The sequence below is a fragment of the Plectropomus leopardus genome, chromosome 9 (genome assembly GCF_008729295.1).
Source record: "Plectropomus leopardus isolate mb chromosome 9, YSFRI_Pleo_2.0, whole genome shotgun sequence".
NCBI classification, from domain to species: Eukaryota; Metazoa; Chordata; class Actinopteri; order Perciformes; family Serranidae; genus Plectropomus; species Plectropomus leopardus.
The window spans coordinates 12,124,845-12,144,980 of NC_056471.1; the positions used below are offsets into that span (position 1 = coordinate 12,124,845).

General features: G+C 39.0%; 1 protein-coding gene across 2 annotated transcripts in view; it reads right to left on the bottom strand.

Moving 5' to 3' along the window:
- ctnna1 (catenin (cadherin-associated protein), alpha 1) overlaps positions 1 to 19,920 on the bottom strand; it is an 88,855-nt gene extending 68,935 nt beyond the window's left edge. Inside the window, exons 1-7 of one of the 2 annotated variants that reach the window (XM_042493563.1) lie at positions 19,814 to 19,920; positions 17,682 to 17,799; positions 17,178 to 17,373; positions 9,234 to 9,400; positions 8,421 to 8,540; positions 6,404 to 6,673; positions 15 to 218 (exon numbers count right to left, since the gene is read on the bottom strand). In XM_042493563.1, the coding sequence (XP_042349497.1) occupies positions 15 to 218; positions 6,404 to 6,673; positions 8,421 to 8,540; positions 9,234 to 9,400; positions 17,178 to 17,373; positions 17,682 to 17,786 (1,062 nt within the window). In that variant the 5' untranslated portion in view covers positions 17,787 to 17,799; positions 19,814 to 19,920. The other variant, XM_042493562.1, reaches the window with a different exon arrangement.
- Positions 19,921 to 20,136: the final 216 nt, after the last annotated feature.

Below are 20,136 nucleotides of genomic sequence, written 5' to 3' on the forward strand. Positions count from 1 at the left end.
GGTGAGACACTTACATTGCCCATGTATTCAGACAGAAGGTCCTGAAGAGCTTGGCGCACAGAATTGCATTCAGCCACTATGCGCTCCCTGCGGTCATCACGTGTGCAAGAAGAGTCGGCCATGAGGGCAGCACCACTGATAATGCTCTCAAGGCGCTCCTCCAGGGAGGGACGGAAGCGCTCCTCACTAAACGCCAGGGGGTCCACGATGATTTGTTTCTGTAAGGAAAGGGTCAGAGGGGAAATTAAACATGGATGAAAAAATGCTAAAAGTCACTGCAGTGCACTGATCTCTTCCTCTACATGCCCAAAGAGAGAGATCTGGCAGGCAAGGGGAGGGCTGATTTGACAGACTGACAGGGTTGCTGGAAAACCTGAAGGGAAGAGTGTGTGAAGCTGTCTCTTTTGTGTCTACAGGCCCAAAAGACAATAACTTGGCCTTCAGTTCTAGTAGCAGTGGAGTAATGTAGCAGCATATTCTGGCAGATACCTGGCTTGACCAGTTACAGGTACAGTGACCAGGGAATCAAGGTACAGTAACTCACCGTTGCCCTCAGTTCAAAGAAATTGCCCCACAATCAGCATAAAGTGAGGCAAAAATTATAACAATAATAAAAGTAATTTAGATTTTAAATCAATAACTACAAAATTAAACACAAACATGAGTGATTCCACAGGACTGACCCTGCTGACCCATTCTAGAGTCCCCTGACTGTGTCCCTGCTATGCTTTTCTTTGGATGAGCAGGGCATCACTCGCCCTGATTTTATTATTACTATTACTATAAATATTATCATGATGCTAGTAGTAGTAGTAGCTGTATGCTTCTCTGCTGTTTTTCATTGAGCACCCAAAAGAAAACACAACAAAAACAAAAGATAACAGATAAAAATAAATAAATATAAAAGAAAAAGCTAAATGACAAATCCCCTTAATCTAATATTTAAAAATGTTTTGGGAAAAAAGTAAAGAGGAATAACACTCAATTCAAAACCAAAGCAACATGTCCTTCATCCAAATATGACCCCGATGAACAAAAGCATGAAAACAGGAAATAAATACTTCTGAGCACAAAATTTGTAGTCAGAAGAGCATGAATAATGCAGTACTTTAGCCTTTGAGGACTATCCTGTTTTTGTGCAATGTACACATTTAGCTGAAAAACAACTTCATTGTCTTGTGGACATAACACAACTGGCTTCTCAAAATTAAACTCATGACTGGCCTGTTTATATCCATGTCACTCATATAAAAATAAAATGGCTTATCCAAAAACTGTAGTCGGGAAAAGTCAGTTTACATTCGCACTGGTGAGGAACAGAAGGTGAGGAAGAGAAAATAAGGGAAAAAAGTAACTAATCATCTGGAATGTTAGCTCAATAACAGTAAAAAATATTTGTAAAGACCTAATGATTGAATAAAAAAAATAAACAGAAGTAAAACAGAAGTACCATGTCTGGATTGTAGACTACAAGATCCATTTCAAAACAACAGCTGTGACTATGAATATGTAATTATATATTTATGAATATATAATCCCTTTTGTGAAGGAATTTTGATTTTATAGCCATTGCTACCTTTCTTCTGAGTCACTGAAGTGCTGTAGTACACCACTGTCCTCTCTTTTATATCTGCAGGATGAGAGAGAACACTTAAATGTCTGATTTCACAGGGGCAAGCCTGCTGAGAGAGGCAACTAGTTGACATGCTGAAGAGGTACTGCAGAGGGTTAAGGTATCACCAAGATGCTTGTGGCAGCTAAAGAAGAGAAGCCAATTCCCCCGGTGACAAACCAACTCTGGGCTTTTTCAGATGCCTCATTGCTACAAAATATTCAACAATTCATCTGTTAGAATTGTGGTTTATTAGGCAGCCCGCCCTCTATCACAGCCACCTCCAGCCCCCTCCGTTCCGTCTCATCTGACCTCCTCTGCTTGCGTGTCATATCACTATGGCAACAGGCACACGAGAGAGACACGGAGGAGGAAAGAGAGAGAGAGGGAGGGAGGGAGAGAGAGAGAGAATTGGGGGGGGGGCTGACTCATTTGCTAATTTTTGCCTTGCACTTGAAATTGGGCATCAGAAAGGAGCCAGTCTGGAAAAGGCCTGCATATGAGTTTTTTGGGGGAGTGACTTTCTGCATGACTACCTGTAAAACAACAACTGATACAACAGCTCTGACAGACTGCATTGTTGACACTTGTTTTATGTAGATTAATCATTTGGCATACCATCTGTCAGAGAGAAAAGCTTTTATAGTTTATAACAGTGTAACATAAATTTCCATGACTGTAATCCACTCAGCCTGAGTGGCCAGACATCAGTCCATTCCTGAATACAAAACTTGCAAAGCTCTGTCTTAACTCTCAAAATGGCAAAATCTTGTGAGTGAAGCAAACTGCCACATCAAGTACACAAAAACAGTCTTCCTCAGGCCATCAGGTTACCATTGCACTGAAAATACAAATTTGCTGAATGCCATCTTTTTATATACTCAGTATTTAGACTACTTTGGAAGTAAATGTTTACATGATGAAGGACGCTTTAAGAGTATTGACTAAAATTTTATATTAAAAAAAAAAAAAGGTTAACTTATGTAAATTTTTCATGGGTTTTGCTAAGGGCTACTGACTCAAAGAGATAATCTAAAAAGTGGGCCGAAGCATTTTTACTAACAGAAACAGGGCTAAGCAATTTAGCAGGTAACTTAAGCATGTAACTACAATATGTAATACCCACTTGACATCATTTTGGCCAGGTTGCTCTTGAAAAAGTGATTATGTACCTAAAGAGACTTCCTAGTTTAATTAAGGTTAGATACAAAAAGAATTCCATTACCATATGTTTAGAGGCAGGAATACAATAAATAACATACAGTATTAACATTTAAAGCTCAGGTAGGCAGTCAAACTTTGGCTACATTGGGCAAAAATCCCATAATAAATAGTAAAATGTATTATAATTCAAGTGGACCGAGAGAACACTTGACTTTTGCACCTTCTCTTCCCTTTGTTGTCAGGCCCTAGAAAAGGCCATGAATATAGACTGTGGCCAAACACAGGTCAGTTCAGAGAGAGTGCATTCCCACTGGCTGTTCTACAAATGCAGATGTGCATGCATGTCAGTGAAAGATGGATTAATTGGGGGAGAGTCTTGCATAGAATGCAGCCATTTCAATATTAGCGAACCAATAAAAGAAGACAAACTAAATAAAACAAGAGTCTGGAAGAGAATATGACAATAAACTAAATAAAACACTTATCAATATATCAATATCAGTGAAGTATTTCAGAGATGCACAGAGGATGTTGCTAATTGTTTAGTATTAATTAACCAGCTAACCAGAGCCAAGTTCACATTAATGTAGCTAACGTTAGCAAGAGCCTCAAATCACAGTGTGTCCTTCACCTCACTTTCTGGCTCTACAGATCAACTCCCCAGGAGGAGAGTGGGCAGCAGCTCCAAAGACAGACCACCAGTTAGCGGACACAGCAAGCCAAATCCAGCCAGCCCAAATCCAGCCAGTGCAAATCCAAGCTCAAGGGAACAGACAGCCCTGACTCACTGCCAGATCAGTAAACTTTCTGTTGCTGCCATTACACAGATTAATGGAGCTGCCGCTGGCAACCAGCCTACTGTTTTTGAGCTGCTACAGCCACCAACCAAAAGTCCACCTCGCAAGCTGCTGCCTGCTCTCCTCCTAAGGGAACAATCTCCAGCTGTGGGGAGTGAGGCGGGTGGCTAGCTAGCTAAGTACCGTCTCATTTGTTATCTAATAAACAGGAGGAGACCGACCGGCAAGCACAGGGTAACTGTGCAAGGCAACAACGTGCATATACCTGTGGTATCTGGTGGGAGGGGTTTGGAAAAAGAGCTGCAGGAGGAGGGTGTATTTTTGAATTCTGCAAAGATTTTTTTCTAGATTTCTGCACATGCCTGCTTTAAACCCATGTAGGCAAACTGTACAAATTTAAATTGTCAAACATATTTTGTGATTGCCCATAGGAGCAGCATTGCCTGAAAAGCGACAGGCACATAGATGCCATCATAGCAGTCATCTTGTTAACATCCACAATTACACATGTAAATGCAAATTACATGTGTGAAACAGGGCATCCGGTTAATTGCTTGAGATCCTATCTTTAAGTAATTATGATAAACATTCATTAACTACAAAGGAAGTTTCCCCTCTTGTTTAAACCAAAACAAATACAAACTTGCATCCCATGCTCCGCCAACAGAAAAATCTTGGTTTGCAATAACCACCTTGAGATGTCCTCAAAAGGCCATGGGTAATTAAAAAGTACATCATATGGCCATGGGCACATAAATCATGAGCATGCAGATTGCATTGGTCACATAAGTAAACAATGTCACTGCAGGATTAACACATCAATTTACACTTTGCTATTTGCTAAATGACTAAATAGCTGATCAATGCAAGATGAGTGATACATCTACAAAATGGAAAAAATTGTCCCTTAATGCCAAGTTGACATTGTGGATATGTTCAATGTCTTTGGAAGCTGTGTGAATATTAACAAATCCCCTGTAAATAAAAAGGTGCCTTGCAAGTCTGACGGAAGTCAGAAGCAGTAAAAATAAACAATATCAGGTTAATCATCTTTGCATTTATCACCCCAGGCAGCATTAAGATGATTAGCGCAGTGTTTTATCCAGCTGCTATCTTGATGCTGTTTCATGTCAATATTATGATGACTTGTCATACGTTTCATATACCTTTGTAGTTTTATATTCTTATTTATCTTATTATCTTATTTATCTTATTATCAGCTCTCTTTTACTGAATATGGTCCAAAAAATATGCAGCATGTCCTTCATCCAGCTCAGGGCAGTTTTAATCCAATAACATCTCTATGAAAATTTGAGTTGCATGCCTTGTGGTCGTATGTCTCTGCGAAACAGTCAAGTTGCAGTTAGATTTTACATCATGTCCGTTCAGACTTATATGTAGCCATGACAGTTACTACTTCAAACATGGGTGCTGGTGCAAAGCAATCATCATATTTTAAAACATAGATGTTTCACACACATCCAAGGACCTAATATATCACCACAGTTTCAGGATGGGCACCAAACATTAGTGTCTCCAAATGTGATGTTATGATGTTGAACAATGGCCAGAAAATGTTTTTTGCGCAACATTATGATGCCAAAGTGACGTTGACCTTTTGGGATATAAAATGTCATCACTTCATCATCTTATTCTATTAGACATTCAAGTGAAATTGTGTTAATTAGTGGATGAATTCTTGAGTTATGGCCAAAAACATGTTTTGTGTGGTCACAGTGACCTTTGACCACGAAATTCTAATCAGGCCATCCTTGAGTCTGAGTGACTTTTGAGCTGAATTTTAAGAAATTCCTTCAAAGCATTCCTGAAATAATGCGTTCTTGAGAAAAGCACAGATGCAAGGTCACAGTGACCTTGACCTTTGACCACTCTGATCAGTTACAAAATTGAGTGAATGTTTCTGCCAAATTTGAGGAGGTTCGTTCAAGAGGTTCTTAAGATATTGTGTTTATGAGAGTGGGAAACATAATCGCAGGCACAGAGGCATAAAAAAACTAAAAACTAGTTCATCTGAGTCAACTGAGGATTTTAGGGAACATGCTGCATAAAGTTTGAGCCAACAATGGATATCACTAACTGACTTTCAGACTTAGAAAGTTTTTAAGAATGAAAATATAAGAGACTAGACAGCAACATGCAAAGTGCTTTTAACAGATTAAAATTGTACCTTGAGTTAAATGTCAAAATTAGGGCCACTTTTGTTTGCAATATAAGGGCCGAAGATATTGTGTCAGTTTTCCATGCTTTCTAACAATAATAAAATATGCCCTAGCTGTGTTCGTCAGGGCCAACCAACCCAGCAACAGTAGAGTAAATCTCAGTAACTACCAGCAGAGAAGTGGTTAACCTGATGTATTTATAAGTGCAGTCTAGACTATGTTGCTTTCTGAAAGCTTGAGCGGTGCAAATCTCCTTCATTTGACATAGAAGCAAATCAAGGAATGAAGTAGCAGTGACTCAAGAACATATTCAATGTACCCCAAAGCCATGTCCCAATTTGTCCGCTTATCTTGTCCTAATTTCCACCTCGACCCCAAGCCCTTCAAGGGTTTTTGGTCATTTTATGATTCAGTTTTGTTAGTTCTAGACACTCATAATCTGACCTAGCTGTAACCTTTCTGAACAAGCTCCCATTCATTTGTTAATAAATATTGTAATCGTACCTTTGGAACTGAGCCATACTGTTGTGGGGTAAAATATGGTTTTGTTGTTCATATTTGTATTAATCTAGCAGATACGTGGATGTGTGACTGGACATGTGAAAAAACGGTAAAAGGTTTGTGACTTGTAAGCCACTAATTTGACTTACATCAAAATTGTTGAGGGCATAGGCAAGCTCTCCACCCCCTGCTGGCTGACTGAGTGCTGAGTCCTCAGTGGCAGTGGCCTGAGCGGCGTTGGAGATGCCGGAGACCGCGTGCTGCAGCTGCTTGTAGATCAGGTCACGGTTAGCCTTGTAGGCTGCCACGTCAGGGTGCTGCAGGCAGGCACGAGACGCTGTGTACAGCATGGGGATGTTTCTCTGGAGCACCCCGCGAGCAGCAGCCATTTGGTCCTTGTGGTGGACGTCCTTTAGCTCCTGGCAGAATGAAATGAAAGTAAAGCAGAAAAGGATGCAAATGAATAAAGGGTTAAATTGGAGGATGGGATACTTACAGGGGGCTGGGTGGTAATGTACTTTAGATTCAAAATGGGCCTGTCATGCCCTTATGGAGACACTAAGTGTGACAGAGTTTGTTCTGGATGACCCAGATTTATTTCTGTCCCCTGCGGTAACACAACACAGTCATAATCAGGCCATTATAATATGCCTTTGCAAATTAATGCGTTGCTATTCAGACCTCAGCATTATATTGCAAATACATCTTCATAGAAGAGAGGAGAGAAGATAGTGATCACTGGCATAGATTTATGGCATAAAAAAACCAGCTTGCATACACAAAACGAAAGCCTCCCCTCCAAATGGAACACTCCCAGGGCTTTTTTTCCACTGTTGCTTGAGACATGCTCTAAGAGAAAACACAGTCTTTAAGCCCCATTACTTCCTGCATTTACTTTGGTTAAGCATATTTGCTATCCATAAAAAAGCGCAATTACAAGTAAAAGCAATTTCCTCACAAGATAATCAGTGATCATTCTGGCAAGTTTTCCATTTTAAAAGGGGAGTTATACAGGAAACATGAATTGTCTAGTCATGGGTTGGATTAGGCAATGTGAGATACTACTTAAGTGCAAAATTAGTAGCCGCCACTCATCACTGCCTCAACTTTTTGACTTGATGCAATTACATCACTGTCATTTTTTTCAGTGTAATGTAACAACTGGAAAAAAAGAAAATTATATATTCATATTTAACTTATCTAAAAGTGTCTAGATGAAGTTTGTAGGAACGCTATTGCATATAATATGGCCAGGGGGCGAAATTAGTGGCGAAAGTTGGTGTTAGGATATGGAAACTTAAACCCATTCAATCATACAGCTTTAATTTACATAATAATATTAGCATGTGTAGTAGGTTGGCATTTGACTGAAAGAAAGCAAACATTTGTGACTCACATTCCTTTTTACTTTCAAACAAGGTTGCAGTTTGATTGTATTTGATGATTTCTAAAAGTTTATACTATAAAGAAATCCCTAATTGTGATCCATTATTTACTGTAGTGGTCCTATAGAAAACCTAAACACCCAGACATGACATCTAAACCAGCATGAAGGACAGCTTAAAAATATTTCTACAATATATACTGTATTGTTTGCACTTAGCTCGATGATAATCTTAAAAAATAACGGTGAGATGTAAAGGTATATCTATATAAAAACTCCATTCACCAAGCTTTCTTCTTTTCCAGTAATTAGCAGGTGTGTGCATCTCCTGGATCTGCACCAAGAAGCTTATGAAGTCATTTCATCTGGAAAAGGCATCATGAAATGTGCTTTACTGTTGACTGCCACTTATCATAGTGGAGAAAAAACGATGTGCCATTTCTCATCACAAGGAAATTGGTTTTGTCACATTTAGAGTCAGGTCTTTATGCTCTTTTTTTGCACTCTCAGCCCACTTCACTGCAATTGGTAATAAGAAGATTGTTCATGCTTACTGCATCTAATCGTCCAGCTAAAGCGTGAGGCACTCTCCTCGCTTACTCTCTGTCAATGTTTCACTTGCCGTTACTGCTACGTGGGTTGAAGAGCATGTTTTGTTTTAAGTGCCAAGACCACTAACATCCATTCAGGTGCCCAATAACCTCCCAACCCAATTAAATCCACCAGACTCCTCTGCTCCCACAATCTGACCCTGTCTCTCTTTTTTGCTTACTGTACATTACCTGCTGTCTCTTGGCGGCCATGATGTTCAGCTTGTCGACCTCTGGTTTCAAGGCCTTATATTGGATCCCAAGGTCCTGCTCTGTTCCCGCATTACGCACTTTCACAAGATTTTCCTCCACCTGTGTTGGGCAGGTTGAAAAAGTTAGACATCACTTGAGAAAAATACAGTTCTTTACCGCCAGTTTGCAAATTTAAATAAACTGAATGATCAGTTCTGAAAATACTGAGCTATAACTCATAAAATACAAGCCATTTATAGTTATTTAGCTTATTTAGAATGACCAGGTGTGAGCTAGGGCTGAACACATCAACATTTCGAAGAACAATGTGCAAAACTGCAATTAACTGAAGGCAATCAACCGAGCTGTGATTTTAATTTGCTGTAGCTTGTCATCTTAATTTTTGAGACGTGATAAACCATCTGAAATTATATCAGTTTGGAATTCAATCAAAAATAAAAAAGACTCAAAGAGGACCCATTTTTTGTTTGACACATTTAAATGTTTTTTTTCCCAGAGAAATTCAAGCATGATTTTAATCTTTAAATATAAGTTACTGACAAAAAAAAGGCAACATCCATTCAAACTGACACCCATCCCTTCTTCTGTTCAAAAAAAGCACAGAAATTTTGGCAAATCTGGCCTATTTGGTCAAAGCATCCTACACAACAGTCTAGACCCAGAAGTACGTTCTCATCAGACGACTCATATAAACTCGCAGCACTGGTTACTAAGTAGAATAATCTGGTTTTCTACAATTATAATTAAGCTTGTTTGTAATGTATAATATGCAGAAGAGTGTAACTATCTCACCAGTTTAAGCTGCAGTAGAAGTTTGTAGACATCAGACATGTCTGCCAGCACCAGCAGATGTGTCACTGCTGACAGGAGGGCTCTGGCAGCACGAACCATATTGCCCCTCTTCACAGACGAGCAAGGGTCTTCTGCAAATTCTCCAGAAGCTTGACGCATCGACTCTCCTGAGAATGAGTGACAAAACAAAACATCTGCTGTGACTCCAAGGTTTAAACTTGAACTTCAAATACATGGTTCAAAAGTGCACTATGAACAAGCTTTCATAATGCTAATATGTGTACTTAATCCCTGGTAGTCTGTGAAAAGGCAGCAGTGTTTTCATCTTTTGCAACTATTACAGACCAAATATCCTACTGTTAGAGATGGGCGATTTATTGATTTTATTCAATGTACAATGTCTTGTTCCACATGGGGTGTATAAAATGACTACAATGTGGACATCAAGTGTAAACTGTCATGCCATTTTTAAAGCAACTGGAATGAGACTTGCTTTGGCGTTCGGTTCTCTGGCTCTCAACTATGGCACTCTCTCTCACAGACACACATACAAAAGGTAAGAAAGACTTACAAACATGATATGTCTCGCACACTCCTCTGCCAATCCAGACCACTATCTCCTGGGCAACAGTGTGAGCATGTGTCGCTTGTGTTTTTGTATCTGCAGGGCTCCAGACCACGACTATTTAGTAATATTTTATAACCATGGAGCAACAGTAAGACTAGCAAGTAATATAAATAAATGAACTGAAAAGCTGCTGTGTTGTTTTCAGCTTACAGTGAATAAATCCTCAGTGGTGCCACAGTCACAGTGTAACTTTTCACTAACTGCTTACAACAACTATTGAACGGAAGCTTCAAAGTCACAGCAAAACATTTCCAGCCCGAGCCCAGCCAGGTGCTTCAAAATAAAAGCACCAGTGGTTCCACTTTGATTTATTTCATTATGACAATACTTTTTTAACCTTTATTGCAACAGTACTTTATTTTACTCTATAATAGTATTTCCTTTAACTTAATTGTAACAGTAGATTAATAACTTAATTATAACTGAACTATAGTTAATATAATTGCAGTATTTAAGTTAACTTTAGTGTAAGAGTATTTTATTTGGCTTTATTGCAACAGTAGTTTATTTAACTTTATTGTAACAGTAGTTTAACTTGATCATAGCAGTAATTTATTTAATGTAATTATAGTATTCCAGAGAATTTTGTTAAAACACTACTTTAAATGTATTAAAGTATTTTATTTTACTTTATTGTAACAGAAGTTTATTTACATAATAGTAGCTACTTTATTCAGCTTTAGTGAAACTGTAGTTTATTTAGTAGTTTAGTATTGTGGTAGGCCAAAAAATATTGCAGTATTATTTATAGGCTATATCATTAGGCATATGCTGAGCAAACAGGATGTGATATGGAAATATGAGACACAAACTATATATATATATATATATATATTTAATATATATATATAAATATATATATATATATATATATATTTATATATATATATATATATATATATATATATATATATATATATAAGTAATATATATATATATATATCTTTATCCGTGTTTGGCAAAGTCAAATAAAATGATTGTTTTTCAATGCAATGATCTGCCTTTCTTTGTTATCCATTCAATCAGACACTTCTTCATGTACGGAACAGTTTTGTAAATAGTTGTAGCAGTGGTATTTTTAGCCTACAGTATTAGCAGTAGTAGTAGTCTACATCTGAGAGCAGACAGCCTGTTCCAGGCTACAAGCTACTTGCATTATAAGTCTTCAGAGATAAAGAGGAGTGTGCAGGAGGAAAGCAACAGTCTGACGCATTTTCCCTGCCTGCTTAGGGTCAGCACGTGTCACACAGAGACACAAAGACACACACACCTCTTCAATGTCCATTAATGATTTCTGCTTGCACGCAGACATGCACACACAGCCCTCTAAAAAAAAGAAAAGAGGTCAAAGCCACGACAAAGGGCTCACTGTCTGGTTTGTCCAGCACCGTGCTTTGTCCTACATTGGATGGGCCTGCACAGTTGACTGGGCACACAAATAGACTTTGTAAGCTCACATTATGAACAAGACAGTAAATCTGTAAGTAGTTTATTTCAGTGGAGACACAGACAAATTCAAACTCCAAAAAATGCCTTAAAACTGCCATGTATGTATTGGAGATCCAAAGCCAGAAAAGAGACAAGTACTTATTTTGTCCGCTTTCCTATGATTTGATACAGCTCTGGTACAGAGACAAAAATATATATGACAAGCTGTAACACGAATTATTTTCTTACAGCGATGAGATGTGCTCTGGAAATTTAAGACAACTGAAAACTATTTAGCAACCATTCATTCTCATCAGTTGTTTTCATCTTGTTAATACTTTCTGTTTGACAATCATGCACATAGAGCAGCTCTTCTCTTTTGGCAATACTACCTAAATAGATGTGCTATGTTAGAGGATGTACTTCCCTTTTTACCAAAAGTGTACCTGGATTGACTCCAGTTACCACAGCCTAAACAGGGTAGGCAGCTTAGAAAATTATTATTAGACATTATTATTTCAAAGACAAAAATATGTTAGCAGGGATGAAACAAATACTGCAGCATGGTATTTCATAAAGCAAGAAGGCACATGAGGGGTGGAACTCAATATCATCTCAATCTTATGAACTGGCTATGAGAACATTACAGTGTAAGAGCTGAGTGCCGTCAAAGTGTCAGTGTACGCTATCACTCCAAGATAACCAGGAAGCCGTATTTAGATACAACGTTAAGTGACTTCATGGCTTTGAGCTCTGGAATATTTTTTTTGTGGTCTGGCCACAAGCAGTCAATGGATGAGTCCCCCCCCCAAATAATGCTTGCTGTGAGAACAAAAGGCGACTGTATGTGTGACAGCTCAGAAAGATTGATTCCCAAATTCATCAGGAACTTCAGTTTGTTTTTTTCCTTTAGAACATCTCCTTTCTGCCCCCATGTCTCAACATTCACTGAGTCACAGAACTCAGAATAACTACATAGTTACACTTGAGTAGAAACAGTTTCAACTTGAGCATAATTTGCATCATCTACAGCACATTTGCCTTTGTTTGTCTATGTTCAGATCTATCCGCTGACTTGCATTGATGCAGCCTGCATTAATGCAGACATGACTTGCTTCATGTTGCCTCTCAGAAATGTTAAATTGATCTGAATTTCAGCATTTGCTTTGCAAATTGGGATTTGTCATTTGAATGTTTTATTTTGATGACTGTAGTCCAACCAAGTTTATAAATTTGCTCTTAAAAAGAATGCTTCACCTGCAAAAGGATAATTCTTCATGAAACTGAGTTCATTGGGGGCTGCTTTTAACAACAGCAAAACTGTATCAAAACATTCTTTTACAAACTCTTACACAACTCTTTAAGTATAATTCAAGTCACATTTATCCAGTCATATGCTCAGTGCTTCCAAATCATGTATTTTTGGTAAAACATTACAATTTTGACACTTCTGCCTACAGTAGCACACCCTGACTTGAGCATGCAGCTGTGTGTGAGCTCCGCTTGAGCAAATTCAAACACGTGTGCTTGTCTGGACATGCTGATCAGCCCTGCTTGCACTGTTTGGACTGACTTGTTTTGAGTCGTTATGTTTTTGCAAAAATGCACATGATTGGGAAGGACTGGGCACATGACTGGATAAATAAGAATTGAATTATACTGCACAACTTGCATGAGAGCTTGTAAAGAGATGTTTTGACATAATTTTGCTTTTGTTAAACGTGGTCCCCATTTACTTCAATACATGAAGAATGTTCACCTTTTTGGATTTTTTGTTTACTGTGGAGGCATGCCAGAAAAAAAATGTTTTCTTTGCAAATTGAAACACACAGTGAATCAGATATACAAAAAGTCCTTTTGCAGGTGACGTATTCCTTTAACTTTCAAGAGAAAATTAGGATCAAGCCATTCTAGTAATCCCCTGCTTCCAATCTTTATGCTAGGTTATTTGCTTCCAGCTCCTCACTTAAGTGTTATAAATCTTCTCATCAAACTCTGTGAAAGAAAAAAAAGAAGACTGAAAAATTATGATATATTGAATAATCACCTTGCAACTACAGTAGCAGCAATATGGACTTTCATGTTAGTTCTTCAAAAATTACTTGTCAAGTATCGTGACTTATTTTGTGTATCCAACAGTGGACGTGATTATGCAATGAATAAAAATTCCTACAGGTGAAGAAATTTAATTATAGTTTTTAACCTCTTATGTATGAATTACTAGCACTATGTTGCAAAAAATGGTTACTGGTACTAAAGCCTTCAGTTACAATCAAGACTTATTGTTTGACACATCAAATATGTGCCCATTCGAGTACTCCAAATCAGTAGCAGTAGCTGGAGACTGTATAAAATGCAACTCCACCAATCAGGAATAAGTGTAAGCTAATGTCCCAATGTTTACAAGCTTGACTGGACTGAGAGACTTCAGTGTCAGAAAAAAAAGCTACTCAGTAAATGAAACATCAATAACAAGCAAGCAGCCCCCCTCGTTGGGGAAAGTAAACTGACAACCTGTGAGAAACCCTGATAAATGTTGCTTGGTGTGCTAGTACACACATCCCCCAACCTCTGCTAACGCCAGCATCATGTATGCCCACCAGCACTTTCAGTTCAATAAATGCACATTTCATCAATTACTTACTAAAGGTCTACAATCACTTACTCAACAATCAGAGGTTTCGATGTGTGCAAGCAGTCCTACCAACCAGAGAAAAACATTTGCAATTGCAGTGTTGCATTTTACATCATCTATGGATGACAAGATTTGAAAACTCAGGACATCACAATGTCATGATATTAATCAACTCGTAGACTTTTGTGTACAGTATCATGGTATCAATCTGAGTTCTCATTAATTGCATGGTATAATAATCTTTCCTTACTTTATTCCTGTAATGTTTGCTTCAGATTTCTATTTTTCTATTTCTGAATCTATATTTCAGGGTTTAACTCTGTAAATAGTAGAACAGCTGGAAATATGGCTGTGCCTCAAATTTAGCTGTTCAACAATCATTTAATTTTCCATACACAGTTTGAACAGGCTCTGTGGTGTGACAGCACCATTCACGTAATCTAGTACACAAGCTTACTGCGCTAACAAACTGTCGCAAATGTGCAACAACATATTTTGCAGACACTAGATAACAAACAAAAGCTGATGACTGTATCGCACTGAGTTGCTGTGAGCTGAAAATGTACCACTTCCGTGTAGGTCTTTCCTCTCTCCTCCTCTGTGCCACTGCTTGCATGCCTGCATCTCCATGTATCAAAGAGTAGCATGAAATTAAAGAGCACTCACTCCGCAGCTAAATCTGGGTACCAAAAAATGAGTAAAGCATCAAATATTCACATTGAGACACTGAGGTTCAATTACTTTAACAACTGACTGACTTTAAAAGTTGTATTTGTTCCATTACAATTCCTGTAAAGAAATTCTATTTCCAAATGGGCATTTTGCAATTAACCTGTAAATCCAGTCAAGATTTCAAGAGGGAAAAAGGTTGCACTATCAAACCTATGGAACAGAGATCTCACAGAGATTCTGAACATTTTACCTCAACAAAGAGCTAAAGCAGTTTGTGCAAATGATGGACAACACGGACATCAAACACAGTCCACACCTTAAGGCTGTTATTCCCCCCTGTGAACAAAATCAATAAGGCCATTTTCAGGGGGCAGATAGTGATCAGTGCTCCTTTAATAAACTTCCATCCATCTAACGCTTACCTGCGGCCCACCAAGTGCATGATGAAATGATTAAAATGTATATCACACAATAAGCCCACCAAACAGCAGGACAACAAAGACACAGACAGGGAGGGAAGGGCAAGACAGAGAGAACAAGGACAAGAGCAGACAGGACGGGCTGCATTAAGAGAAAGTCTTGAAAAGGGGGAGAGAAATCTCCTCTGATTTCGTTGAAGTATATGGTACATAATATAGGATTGAAAATATTCAAAGAATATGTTGGGTGGAGAAACAACATTAAGTCCATTAATTTCAAATGATTTGAGTAAGAAAAACTTGGTATACTAGCCATCTCAACATGCTTTGTATGTAAATTCATAATAATCATGTCAGACATTTTTCTCCCATTTAAACAGCTGGTAAGCCACAGCTGGGTGGAAAATGCTTTCTGAATCCAGGGGGTGGGGGGTGTTACTCTACTCAATAGCCGTATTATCAGTCTAAGCACGCTCCACTGAGCAGCATGGCATAGCTGACAGCCAGGCCTAGGCACCAGCTAACAACAGTCAGTGAATTCCAGCCCAGTGACAGCTTACCACAACTACAGTAACATTCCTGGGCACTGAGCACTGCGCAGGCTATCTAGCGACATGTCATCTACCTCCCAACTACTCAGAGCGGAGCTCGAGCGGGGGACATCTAACTCGCTGGGCATTTGGGGAGAAAAGACACAGTGACACAGATGTCGCTTCACAAGGTGATAACAGCCACCCTCAAGTCATAGCTCCCTGGTCTCAGTGGTCTGCTACTATGTCAGAAGACAGTCCGATATCCAGAGCAGAGAGGAATAAATGAGACTTGCAAGTGTGATTGTTAGATGATGGAATCTGCTATCGCAAGCCAAATGGTAATTTAATTGGGTAATTGACTGATGAGTTGATGGTAGATTTTAGTCTCGAGATGCTCGAGATGCTACTCCACTAAGAAACCCTGCAGATAACCTCATACGCAGAATGCCAGACAAATCTCTACCATCATCACGCTCGCTCAATAATCTTCATAGATAAGACAAACCCCATAGTGTGTGACGATTCACTTTTGACTTTGTCATCATCATGATAGACAAATTTAGCTGCAGGGTCTACAAACTAATATGTCTTCCAGACTGACACAAAGATCCATGAAGGATCCATTTTTGCCATTTGTTTGAACGAGATAACACAAGTACATCAAGCTGACATGCCCTCCTACTCCTGACAAAGGTCTGTTAAAGGTCAGACGCCGCTCAAACAAAAGGGTGAAGGCACTACTATAGTGATAGACAACATGATTTAAATCAAAGAATATGATCCTAAATTGCAGGTGATTTTTTGATGTTGTGCATCATACATTATACATTAGATCAGAATAAAACTCGTAAAACATGTTAACTGAGAACTTAACCTCATTTCTCTATTGTTTCAATCCTTAGCGATACTTGATTAAACAACAGATTTCTGTACAAGAATGATGCAATCATCTTGTAATGACTTAGATGTGTTTTGGTTTTGCTCTATATACAATATACTCTCTTCCTGTATCAGTCGTAGATTGTAGTAGATAGGGAAGTAAGGCACCTTGTTCTACAAGTCACATCAAACCAAAATGTCCAAACTGAAGGAACACAGGAAGCAACGCAAATGATAAATCAATACTCCTCATAATCGCCCTTATTTCTCTCTAATGATTTAAACCTACATCTACTATTAACGATCTCTCACTTTTTGTCATACAAAAACACAAAACAAAGAAGAGGGGAAACATTACATAACAGTAAAGACTGAAAGGATTGAGGTTTGTGATGTTCAAGTGCAAATGCCTTCTAAGCAACCTTAACCTGGGCCACAAGAACACAGGTCTGAGGGGAAACAGGGTTAAATTGGATCCTACTAGAAGACAAGGTAATGACAATGTATAGGCTGATATGAAAGTGAACCGTCTCCATGCTGAAATGAAAAGGCTCTATTAATGGGTTTCTCTGAATACCCCATAGCGAAAGGAAATCTATCAGGCTCAGAGCATATTCTTATTTCAAGGTCTTCCACAGGGGCAGATGATATGTACATAGCTTATGGTTTATTTATCATCCCTCCTATCTTAAGAAGCACTCTGTGCAAGCCAGAAGCCACACGCTGTTGCAGTATGTATTTTCAATATACCTTGCTTGCGGACATCTTCCACGGCAGCAGTCAGCTCATCCTTAAGGAACTGACTTTCCTTTGCGATCTTTTCTCCTTTCTCCAGAAAGTTCTGGGTGGCAGTCTCCACAGATGCCGCCAAAACATGAGCCTTCTTGGAGCGTCCTTTCTTCTTGTTAGACGGGCCTTTGTTGCTGGAGTTTACCAAAGTGGTGACCTATGGCAGGGATACAAAATAGTTCAGAAGATGCTGCTTCGGGATCTCAGAGGTATTTGACAGACTGAAGTTTTGCCAACAGCTCTTTTGACTTAGAAAACAGTAGCACTGCAATATCATTGACAGCAAATGCTTGTAATTTCTTCTCTTCAAATTAGCATTTTTTTTAAAATTCATTTAATATAAACATTTAAATGAAGGTATTTTAAAGGATTTTTGTAACCAAAGAGTCTGAATCCATGCCACCTATGAGTTATGTGACCTTGTCCTATAATTCTAAATAAAAATGCACACTGTGATTACATTACCTGGGTGACCAGGGGCTCCAGCAGCCTCTCCACTGCCAGAGTACGGATCTCCAGACTTTTTGGGTCCCACTTAAAGTTGATGTTAGCTGTGTTGATGTTTGTCATGGTGTCTGGAAATCTAGGGATAAAGAAAATGACAGAAAAAAAAACACGGAAACAGATCACCAGGGCTGAGTCAATCTCATTCTTTAGATGCAACAATAAAAAACAATTTATACTGCTTCCAAAACATTGAATATCTACATCCATCTGAGATTATTTTAGCTGTATGTTATAGAGGACAGATTTCTAGTTTGCCAAGAAAAATGAAACATTTTCTTGCTAAATTAAAGTTTCTTTATGATTTTCAGCCTAGTCTCTAAAACTTGGTACAATGGTCAAAATATTAAGGTATTTCTTTGAGCCAGCAATGCTCCATCCCTCGCAGAATGACTGCCAAAGGCAGACCACAGTAGCACTGTAGCCCAATTTCGATTTCTCTTTTCAGGCAGCGACTGCAACTCCATTGATTAGCTATCTAACATGGAGGAGCAGGGATAATCAGCGGGCCCTGAGGGCTGAGGGGCCTCAACTGAAAAGTTGGTCAGCTGCATTATGAGAAGAATGCCATAGATAGCCCTTAGCCTACAATGTTAACAAAGAGGCTAAAATATTAACAACACCACAAGGTCATGTGAATGATGACTCCCTAAATGTTATATTGAACCATTATTTATGAGGTGGGTGTGCTTTCAATTTTGCCTCAAAATCCTGACTAATGTTTGCATTTGGATGGGGGTACATTTGTTATGATCTATGGCCCCTTTTTAACTTTTAATCTAAAAAAGCCAGCCAGTATGGATGGATGCAGATTGCCTGAAGCAGTTGTAACTCATTTTATCATGAACAAAAATCTTAACGCACTTTCTAACTACTCAAAAGACCTTCGCTCTACAATTACTTCTCAACCACTGTAAGACTTCTCATCCACTATAATTCAAAATGGTCATTCAATATACATAATATGTATAATACATCACTAAATGTGTGATCCCAGCAGAATCTCACCATGCAGATAGTTTTGGTGCCGTTTGCTGAGGTGTGGACAATGTCTGGGAAGTAGTTACATTAAAACTGTTTTTATTTCAAGTCACTGTGACAGCGCATGTGAAAATACGCTCACTCCCTCAGTATGGGTGTGGCAGAAAAAGTATCAGAGACAAATATCTCAAAATCTGGTCAACTGAAACTAAAACTATCTGCAAGGCTAGATACCACTAGGAGTAGACGCCTATGATTTTGATGAAATTACCCTTTAAACTCTCGGCAAACTCACAGTAAACCTTTTGGCCTAAGAGATATCAGCAAGACTGTGTTTTGAAATAATCAAAATGGCTTTTTCAAAGAACTAAAGCCCGTATTGAAAGAATAATACGTTTAAACTAGCACTAATTACTAGTGGAGGAGCTAAAGGGTGGGTCGGACACCTAACGCTAGCTAGGCGCTAATACGAATGATAAGTAGCTTAAGTTGCACCTGTTGTTGCTAACTTTACCTACATTAACGTTGATTTGACCCGGCTAAATCAACATTAATCGCCACTGTAGCAAGTTAAGTATGCGACTGTGCGTGCTTTACAACCGGTGATGATCAAATTAACCTATTTTCGATAGCCGTTTTCTTTGTAATCGGCCATCCTCAACACTAGAGCTAGTTAAGCTTAACGTACGGTGTGTTAACGTTACCTGCTAACGTACAGTGTGCCAAACACTGCACCTTGCTAATGCTAATGCTAACCGACACAACAAACATCAGCGCTAGCTCCACAAGCCCACTTTAATGCTGCCAAACTTACTGCGAAACTTTAACCCTCGTTTTAAAGCGCTGTCCGAGTAACTATTCCGCGGCATAAATAGAGTAGTAAGGAAATATTGTAAACTTACCGAAACAATCCACTAGAAAACTGAAGTTTAAAAGTTCAAAATGGAGGAATGGGAATTACGGAGTTCCTTGCTTCAAAAGTTTTACTCCCTTTCCTCCCCTCGCTGACTCAGTTTAGTTGTCCTCCTAACCTCACACGGTACTTCGTATTGAAGTAAACAGAGAAAGTTAAGCTAAAGAGTGGCTTGAAATGATGTTCGGCGGTTAGTTACCTGAAAAGTTTCGGTTAAGATTGTTTCGATGGCGCAGACTATTGCCCAACAATGGATGAGGCAGAGGGGGGCTGGGGCGGTGACCGAGTTCCTGAACTTCCTGGCAGCGGGGCAGGGCGACCACAGGACACAGCAAGTCCACAAAACAAGGAGGTGTTTTGGGCGTGGCGCTGACTGTATGTGTCCATATATGGATTAATTACTGCTTACATAAATCCAGTGTAGCTACCACCAGGCCAGGCTGTGGGGCAACAGTTTAACCTTCCTAACAGTCTGCATTCTGAAGAAGGAACAAGTCATCAGGGTTGTCAAACTCTGGGATG